This window comes from Copadichromis virginalis, linkage group LG14, assembly GCF_057382275.1.
Source record: "Copadichromis virginalis isolate Kocher_CV1m ecotype Utaka linkage group LG14, C_Virginalis_male_GT1.1, whole genome shotgun sequence".
NCBI lineage: Eukaryota > Metazoa > Chordata > Actinopteri > Cichliformes > Cichlidae > Copadichromis > Copadichromis virginalis.
The window spans coordinates 22,852,515-22,862,404 of record NC_140631.1 but is presented as its reverse complement, the minus strand read 5'-3'; the positions used below and the strand labels follow the sequence as shown (position 1 = coordinate 22,862,404).

The following is a 9,890-nucleotide window of genomic DNA, read 5'->3' as shown; positions in this document are numbered from 1 at the left end:
GCTCTGTTCAGGGATCTGATGAAATTATCTGAGGGTACACTAGCTGCTCTGATGTGATGTTTTGCAATGACTGATGAAGTCGTGATCTCTGGAATGCATTCAAATTCATGCCCAAAGTATTGATATGGTTGAAAGTCGAGTACCGATTATTGAGACTCATCGCAACACTTTTCTTTAGTGCAGCAGTGTACGAGTGTACACTGCTGCCAATCTCTATGATTCAGAAAACAGTTTCCTTCGACCACCCATTTGTGTAATACCAGACGCCCTTAATATGTACATCAGCAGAAAGACTAAATTAGCCCAGTTTAAAATTCAAAACGTGGTAAAGGATTTGACAGACTTTTTAATACAGACACACTTTCCCGGAGTGTTATTTTCTTCGGACAGTTGCAACAGCAGTAAGTGGATCAGACAGTTTCAGTTCAAGCCCATAGAGACTGTTTGATGTGAGATTATTTTCGAGTCTGTAGTTCTCTACTTTCAGCAAATGATAAAGCTTAGGGTGCATCCTACCACTGACACTAAAGTGTATTCAGAAGTATTGATAATGCAAACCCCTCCCCCTGCCCCCCAACACACACACACAAATAAAATACATAAATACAAATATATATTTATACACATATGTCCCTACATGATTGTATATTTTCATGACAAAAAGCATCATCTGACCTGTTATTACAAGTGACAAAAACTTGCCTCAACATCACATGTTGTGGTATTTGTCACTTTCAACGGGAGCTGTGTGTTTTAAGTAATATGCTGGTTTCATAGTTTATAATATTTATAGATAATATTTATAGTAGCATAAACTCTATTGAAAATGAACACTATTTACCATGTAGCTTTTGTATTGCTGTTCTGCTGTGGGCTATCAGCATCTCATCGCTGATGAGAACCTGTAATCTAAATATGGCTTCTGGTTTGGTAGCTTAGGGGACCTTAACTGAAAGTATTTGCTTGATTTGTGGATGGATGAAATTAGGCAAAATTGGGTTTTAAAAACATGTTAAACTGCGTCCTTTAAAAACAGCGTGTGGATTGAAGGAGGATTTCTTGCATTGCACTGCTGTTAGGAATATTCTGAAGTTTCCTGCAACTTTCCACTCAAGTGCCAAATCAGATTTAGTCAGTCCCATTTTTTTATTTTTAGATATCAGGGTGAAGTGATATTGTTCCAGTAACAGAATGTTCAGTGTGACTCAAAAAAGGCATTCAATATAATTTTGCAGTCACCAGTTTTATTTCAAGGTCATGAATTCACGTTTTTCAAAGGAGCCGTGGACCCACAACACACGTACTATTTGGGTAAGTTGCAGCATGAGGTGACTGTGTCATCTTCAGGTTCAGTTTCAGGCTGACAAACTCAGAACGGTGTAGAGAAAGAAAGTCATTATCTCAATAATGTAAGGTCTTTGCTTGCATTAAAGAAATCAGAATGTAAATAATTTTCTTGGATTATTTTTGTAAAATTTCAAGGAATATCTTAAATGAAATATTAAAATAAAGAATTTTAATACCCAATCACATTATGGGTTTTTTGTGATTTGTTTCATTAGCTGGGAAAATGAAAAAAAAAAAAATGGTTGTAGTGCAGGAGGCACACGGACCAGAAGGGAAGTGTGGTCCTGCTCCTGAAATTCAGATAAATGATTAACAGAGTTTGTGTTAAGAAGTCAAAACAAAGCGCAGGAAAAAATAACCTTTATTAAAGAAAATTCTGCTTTCTACATCCACTGGAAAGGCACTTAAATCTGATTTTTACGTCCAAACAGCAGAGCGCAACATGAACATGTATTTATATTACCGGGAAAATGAACAATGGTAAATCACTAATAAAAAGCAAACATTTAAATATGTGGTGATGACAATCGCAGGTCCTGTTTCACAGTGACATGGATTTGTTTTGTTTGGATAATTAAAAGATACACAAAAAAATATATATAACAAAACAAAGACAATCTTTTTTTGTGACATAAAATATGAATCCCAGCAAACTGTGCACCTTAACACAAAACTGAGCATGTGAAGAACATCCAGGCAAAAACCTAACTAGGACTTAAAAAAAAAAGTTTTACTTTATGTGCCAGATCTTTTTACAACTTCAAATAAAAGGAAATAAAAAAACTAAACACAGACACAAAAACAAAAAACAAACAGATACTGGCTAAAACCTCTACCTACTGTTATCCATTACAGCTGTACAGGTAAAAACATCTGGCACATCGGCTGAAACACCGCAAAACAAAAGTGAAGCTCATTTATCTCAGTGCAACTGTACATGCAGTCTGTATTTGCATACTAAAGTTAAGCTGCAAGTGGCTGCACAAAAACAAGAGAAAACCTTTAGCATAAAAATACTTTTGTAACCATTTACCACATTTATAGATCGACTCAACTTTCCCCATATCTTGTGCAAAGTGGCAAAAACAAATGAGACAGAAAACACTCATTTTGTTTGATATTTGATATATTAGGTGCTCTGTGATCAGTCCTGAGTCACTTACTAACTGAACTCCAATTGCTTTGCACAATTAATCTGCCCGATAGCGCACCCTTGAAAAAGAAAATCCTCTTAGTCAGGCTGCACCAGGCAGAAACAGATATTACTCATTCCATTTAAGCCAGTCTCGTGCTCTAATAAAGGTTTAAGACTTTTGAAACCATTGCTGCTACCAGCCGAAAGCATGTTCCTCAGATGAGCCAGTCTTTAATTTGTAATTAAATAGTATGACACACGGTGTTACAGATGGTCAAGCATGTGGTGCAATTGTCTGTGACTGAGCTAAGTAAACACTTTAACCTTTAACTTTTCATCTAATCTTCCTTTTTATTTCCACTGTCTCGCAGATTCTGAAAGGAGAGAAAATGAAAATATCAGTTAAAATATTATACTGTATTATACAATTCCACACTCCATAAAGGTTCAAAGTGTCTGTTAGTTGTTAAAGAAATGGATGAAAACCTGAAAGTGAACAGAATTTGCAGTCTTTCACTAGTGATTTGTGCTTTAAATGTTTCAACAAAACATACTCGAGGCCTAAGCTTAAACGATAAATTGATGGCTTCTTTGATCACGAAATATGGAGGAACCACACTGCTGATCTGAGGCTGCCTGCCTGATGTTAATTGTCTTGAATGTCACTTTGAATTGTTACATCTAGCTAGTGAACGACCCAGCAAATCATCACCCTGCTGTGTTCAGAGCTCAGCATTACCTGGAGCTCCTGGTGTTCTTTCAACAGCCTGTCATACTCCCTGGCGAGGCCCTCCATCTGTTTCTTCATTACATCTGCCTCTGACTGGGACTTCTTCAGACCTGGAGAGGAAAACAATGACACATGAGAACAAGGAATCCCCACCCCCCATGTCTTTGTTTACAGAAACTGACAAGTTATAAAAGCTACATTTGTTTCCAGGGAAGGTGTAGAGGACTGAAATATACACAGATATTAACCATCTCCAGAAGTCTTCAGTTCTTCTTTCAGTTTCTCCACTTCCTTCCTTAGCAGGTCCATGCCCTCAGCAGTAGCCCTATCACCCCGCCCTTCCATCAGAGTCTGATAACATAAAAATACATATATTCAAATCTTCAGTCAAATATAGTTATCCCAGTACCTCCAGTGGAAAACACAAAGCATATTCCAGGCATACAAACTGAACAGTCAAACCATTGAGCAGCCTATAAACATTAAATATGCTCTGGATGTGGATTAAAGGTTAAAGCTGAGTTGGGTAGCTTCCATTTCAATTCATCTTTATATGATTACAATCAACTGGGTACTCTGTTAATATAGCTTTAGATTATGTAAGCAACAAGCTAATATGTGCTATTAAAATCTGGACTTTGAAATTCTGTTTTATCATTCAATAACTGTGTAACTTATTCCCTGACCTATATGAGTTTCCCCACATGCAGTTCAAAGTGGGTTATTGATTACAAATAACAGATCTTTGTGCAATTACCTGTTTCAACAGTTCATTGTCCTTCATGTATTTCTCAGCAGTCTGGTTAGCATTTTCAGCCTGTGCTTGAAGAGCAGCCATAGTCCCAGACGCTGACGCCAGCTGATTAATCAGAGTGATCAGCCGCTTCATAACGCTGCAAAAACACACAAAGGTTAGAGGAAAGCCAGGTTCAAAGTCCAGGTGTTGTATTAGAGCACAGACTCACAGCCACAGGAAGACGGCAAAACCAGAGATGTACAGATTCCTCTGGGCTCTAAAAAGCTTCATGTGCAAGTGGTCGAACATATTTGGTTGCAGCTTGGCATCGGCGCCGTGCTCTTTAGATGAATACTTTCTCACTTCACGGACAGCATCTTTAAAAACCAAAGAAAAAGAAATCCCCCATAAGTCCAAAAGTAGCCTTAAAAATACAGACAGGGATGATTGTTTGCTTACCGAGGAAGAGAACAATGAGTATTATGATCATGGTGAGAAACACTTTATTCCAGAATCTTGACATCCAACTCCAGATCCTCAGATGGAAAATGCTCTGCCATCTGCACAAACATTTGAAGTCACATCACTATGGTGCACAACATAACATTTCTTACAGGATTACTACAGCTGACAGTATATTTGACGCAGAATCAAACACCACACTTTGCTGCCAGTGGTGAGACAAACCTGACACATATGCACAATGTCGTCATTATTCATTCTTTAGTGTTTAGTTAGTACCTTTTTCAGCAATCCAAAGTACCACAAAGTGCACAATACAGATGAAGAAATGAGTTCAGGCAGGGTGGAGTGGGTGTAAATGAGTTTCTGGGGTAATTTGTAACAGAAGGATGGCAGCAAAAGTGTAAGGAAATGTTCAGAGAGACCTGCTATGATGTGTGAGTTCAAGATGTTGGCAGATTTTAATTTGAGAGTTATCAGAACAGACAAGCTTAGAAATGCATAGATCAGGGGGACATCTTAGGTTGAGATGGTTTGGGCATGTGCACAGGGATAGTGGATATACTGGACAAAAGATGTTGAGCTACTCAACAGGAGAAGGAAAAGAGGAAGACCACAGAAGAGATCCGTGAATGTAGTGAAGGAGGACATGCAGAGGGTTGGTTTGACAGAAGAGATAGAATGATATGGATCCACTGTGGGTACCCCGAAACTGAGCTACCAAAAGAAGAAGAAAGGATCTCCTTTGTCAACAGAGACCTGAGTGCAAAACCATATTCAACTTGAGAACAGAGTGACAGTTATACTTACCTCCTGGCAGAGATAAAGGGTAAACAGAGGATGACAATGACGCCAATTTCCACATAGAGAAAGAGAGCGACAGCTGTCCACTGCAACGTCATCTTTGCTGATGGCTTCTGAAGATAAACCAACCAAAAGACCGGAAACCTAACAGAAAACAAGAAAAGGGAAAGGAATTGGTCTCACCAGCCTCCCTCAACAAACTATCAGGTACAGAGAAGGTAAGCTACCTATCGTACGTGGCCATTTCTCAGTAATAACACTACCGTTGAAAAAGACTGAAATAATCTCGAACCCAGTCTATTTACCTTAACGGAAGCTCGCAGAGGCTTGGAGTGAACTGTCAAACCGCTGTTACTATAACCTGGTTTCACAGCATCACCGCAACAAATACGTGCAAATAGAGTGCTCGTTTATATGTTTAACGGCTAGCTACTTTCAACGATTTCACTCTTCCATCTTTAGCCAGCGTTCAGTATCAAGCTTGCATTAACACATGAGCTAACGCTAACATGCAACTAACGCAGGTGATATAGAAACATACATTTTTTTTTAACTATTTAAGACTATTATAAGGCCTGCTATAACACGTTATGCTAGATTCCAAGTAGACATATATGAAACTTCCAAAATACCGTAAAAGCAGCAACTGAGATACTTACTAGTTAGCTTCTGAAATCAAACAGGGCAAAGTAAGTTTGTCTTCCTGCACCAGCGAGTCCTCCTACCGCCTCTTCCGAAAGAATAGCTTCCGTTGCAGTTTTTCAAAATAAAAGCCGCGGCGCTATTACAATTTTTAATCTAACAATATAAATGCGGTCCGTCCTATGTACAATTATTTTCCACAGTTATTGCTATTCATTTTTAAACTGTAGTGCTGTTTGAACACCCCTTTCATTTCATGATATTGAAGATTTTCGTTATAGGGAAGATTGTGACATTTACGTTGAAGGCAAATAATTAATTACTTGAAGCCGTTTTTTCCTTCATGACAAGGAAATAACGAAATAAATTTCTTACACTTCATATTGATTATCCACTCTCAGAACACTGAAATATCTTTTTCTTTTAAACCCCTGAAGCCAATAGAAATATTGCATCTCAGTAATGCTTTACATAAACATGACAAACAAAAACAAACTACGCATGTACAGAGATGCACTCTTCCCACGATTATTCTATATTCTGTTTAATAACCTACTATCGCACACTTGCGGAAAAAGGAAAGCAATAGAGACAGAAATTGCACAGCTATAGATTAAAAAAATTTATTGAGCATAAAAACAGTAACAATAAAAACTAAAGTCACGCCGTTAATTTTCAATGTGGTCATGTCTTGAGATCATGTACTGATCCATATGTATTCTGGAGGTAATCTATTACAGCTGAAGTACTGGACAGAGAATTGAACACTTTTCTCTCCGGCTGCGAGCTAACCCTCTCCAGCATGTAGATAAGATGATGGTGGAAGCATGTGAATGGAGTGCCCTGTTCAACAGATATGTCCACCCAGTCCCATATACACTGCAAAGGAGTGTCCTCATAGCCAGCAAACATAGCAGGGTTAGCAAGTAACCCACGCGCAGCCATGACACCTAATAAAAAAGATAAGAAAAAACCATGAGCCAAATAGAAAGAAAACTGCCAGAGTTAGAAGTATATTTGTTACAATGTTGCTGAAAACGAACATACCATCAACACCTGTGAGCTCGTGGATTGACTCCACATCCCGGAGATACTTTATATCGCCGTTGGCAATGACAGGGACAGAAACACTGTCTTTAATTGTCTTTATAGCATCGTAATGGACTGGTTGGTGGCGTTCTTCTGTTGTACGACCATGGACTGTTATCCATGACACACCGGCTGATTCAGCCTTTTGACATAGATCCACTGTCTGCCTTAGGTCCTTGTGAATTCTGTGAAAGATAACAGTAACGGTATTAATATACCAATAATAAGTAGGATCATAATCATAACTAGTATTGTTTTAAATAATCTTCCTTCGGTTGCTCCCTTTAGGGTTACCAGGGCAGACCATCTTTCTGCATCTCACTCAGTTTCTAGCATCCGCTTCTGTCACACCAACCCTCTGCATATCCTCCTTCACCACATTCATGGTGCTCTTCCTCTTTTCCCCCTAACTGGCAGCTTCATATTCAACATCCTTCCACCAGCCCTTCTCTGCTCATGTCCAAACCATCTCAACTTTGCCCCTCTAACTTTTCCTCCAAACTGCTCAATCAGAGCTGGCCCTCTGAGGTACTTGTTTTTATTCCTGTCCACCCTGGTCACTCCCAATGAAAATCTGAACATCTTTAGCTCAACCAACTTCAGCTCCGGTTACTGCCTTTTTGTTAGTGCCACACTCTCCAAACCATAGCAGGTCTCACTACCATCTTGCAAATCTTCCCTTTCCCTCTTGCTGCTATCCTTCCACAAATCACCCCCTGACACTCGTCTCCACCCTGCCTGCACTCTTTTCTTCACCTCTCTTATGCACTGTCCATTGCTCTAGATGATTGACCCCAGGTATTTAAATTCATCTACCTTCACACCCTCTACATCTTGAATGTTCACCATTCCACCTGTCTCCTTCTCATTCACAAACATCTATTCTGCCTCACTTTTATTCACTTTAATTCCTCTTCTGTCCAGTGCATACCTCCACCTCTCCAGCCGCTCTTCCATTTACTCCATACTGTACCTAAACAGTGTCGTTCACAAACATCACTGACAGGTACAGTTATAAAGTTATATATTATAAAGGGGTCATAATTCTTCAAAAAGAAACAAAGTTTAGTATGTGTGGCTTTTTTTTTTTTTTTACCTTATTTTAATTGATGCTGTGTAGTTTGGATTGTCCACTTGATTTCTGACGTGTCTCACCATGTCTTTAACAAGTTCTGGCTTGTTAATGAGGCATGCACCATACCCAGCTGACATAGCCCACCTGAAAACAACACACAAAAAAGATACTGAAGCGTTCTGAGTACACTGAGTTTACTAGATTTGTACCTAACTACTGGTCCCAGTAACTCTTAGTTACTTTCTGGAATAAAATGTAAATATTAAGAATCAACAAAGAAAAAGCTACTCTGTACAATCACATTGTTTAAATAATGAAAAGTGACAGCATTAGTTTAAACTATCAGTAGCTGCACCTCTGGGGGCAGCCGCAGTTGAGGTCAACTCCATCTGAGAAAGGTGCCACTGCACAGGCTGCATCAGCCAGACTCTGAGCATCATGGGCAGCAAACTGCACTATCAGTGGTCGGTCACCTGAGCAGATAAACAAAGAGCTGTAAACTATCATCATATCAGCAATAGCAATACAGACAATACTGGCATTAGTAAATTTTACATTATGTCGCAGGGAAAATCTCTCTGTTTGAAGAAACTAGGTATGAAGTGCAAGAAATCAACCTAGTAGCTCATTCCAGCTCATATTACAATGTTACTCACGTTCATTAGTAGTGAATTCACTGTCTCTGGCTTTGATTGAGCGCAAGAAGTCGGCTGCAACGATCATTGGAGTGAAGCAGATATCGCAGTTGTACTTCCTAACCAAGGACCTGAAAGCAAGCCTGAAGGAAATAAATATTAGCACAGTGAGCATCATTAACTGTACACGTGTTTCACCAAAATTCATCCATAAGCAAAGAAATTTGTAAATTAGTTAAAGAAATGACAGCTTTCACTTACTTTGAGTATCGAACCATTGGGGCACAAATTTTCAGTACTTGTCCCTTTTCAAACATGTCCATGACACTCGTGTTGCCGTTAGCGGTCTTCATTCTTCACATAAGCGGCCAAACGTTAGCCACGTAGCGTAACAAGCTAACTATCTCAATATGCACGTGAAGCCTTTCGCGGTTTAAATGTACTATTGTCCGACGTATTACTTCAAGGCTAAAAGAAGACCCCACCTCACAGTGTAAAACGCCATTCTGCTAAACAGAGATACGCAGGTATGACTACATGGACCTCAAGACGACACTCACGGAAATGTGCCCACTCAGTGGTACAGGGGAGGAAAAAATACGGGCGTGTGTTTGGGACTTATGAACTGTTACGTCATGCAACAAGATGTATGTTTATGTATTTAATCGTTTTTAATTTATTTGTTTTTTTATTATGACCTCCAAACATACGCTATAGCTATTTCGGAGTGTAATGTGTATTTTTTCAAATAAATAATCATGAAAAATAAAGAAAATGTTGTTCGACGCCCCGACCACACCTTTACGTCACGCAATGCGACCTTCAGGTTCTGCGGGGGAAGTTAGCTTTTCAGCCTTCAAAAGACTAAAGCGCGAGACTGAAGAGCAATGCTGGAATAGAAGCTTGCTGATTGATAGGTGAGATTTGAAAAGATGAAGATATTTACGCTAAAGAAATAACAAAAAACACAGTCTGTGAAGATTTATGTTTTAAAAATAAAGTTCCACCCAAATGCTTAGTAAACACCTTTTTCATTATGTTAGGAAAATTGAAAATAAGTGCAAATAGATTTATTGAAAAATGTACGTGCGTGGAATTACAGTATAATAAGGCAAAAGCAGAATTTGTATTGTACTAAAGAGCTTGAAAGTCAATTCTTTTGTAGGTATGCATTTATTGCACCAGAAGAGTGTTTAGCATCACTAACATGCTGAAAAATAAAGCTGTTGCCATTA

General features: G+C 38.9%; 2 protein-coding genes across 3 annotated transcripts; both read right to left on the bottom strand.

Annotated features, from left to right (window-relative positions):
* Positions 1-1,690: 1,690 nt before the first annotated feature.
* On the bottom strand, positions 1,691-5,960 carry bcap29 (B cell receptor associated protein 29). Of its 2 annotated transcripts, none has more exons than XM_085429957.1 (8): positions 5,874-5,960; positions 5,221-5,358; positions 4,408-4,508; positions 4,178-4,325; positions 3,970-4,105; positions 3,461-3,563; positions 3,222-3,322; positions 1,691-2,856 (listed from the first exon to the last, which is right to left on the bottom strand). In XM_085429957.1, exons 2-8 carry the CDS (start codon positions 5,310-5,312, stop codon positions 2,821-2,823), a joined length of 717 nt encoding a protein of 238 aa, XP_085286083.1. In that variant the 5' UTR covers positions 5,313-5,358; positions 5,874-5,960; the 3' UTR covers positions 1,691-2,820. The 2 variants fall into 2 exon arrangements, with proteins under 2 accessions (XP_085286083.1, XP_085286084.1); XM_085429958.1 differs by lacking the exon at positions 5,874-5,960 and adding an exon at positions 5,520-5,634.
* A 505-nt stretch (positions 5,961-6,465) lies between these two features.
* dus4l (dihydrouridine synthase 4-like (S. cerevisiae)) lies at positions 6,466-9,267 on the bottom strand. The gene is made up of 6 exons (XM_085429956.1): positions 8,917-9,267; positions 8,677-8,798; positions 8,376-8,493; positions 8,042-8,164; positions 6,904-7,130; positions 6,466-6,806 (listed from the first exon to the last, which is right to left on the bottom strand). The coding sequence occupies exons 1-6, from the start codon at positions 9,006-9,008 to the stop codon at positions 6,541-6,543; spliced, it is 948 nt and encodes a 315-aa protein (XP_085286082.1). The 5' UTR covers positions 9,009-9,267; the 3' UTR covers positions 6,466-6,540.
* Between the last annotated feature and the right edge of the window lie 623 nt (positions 9,268-9,890).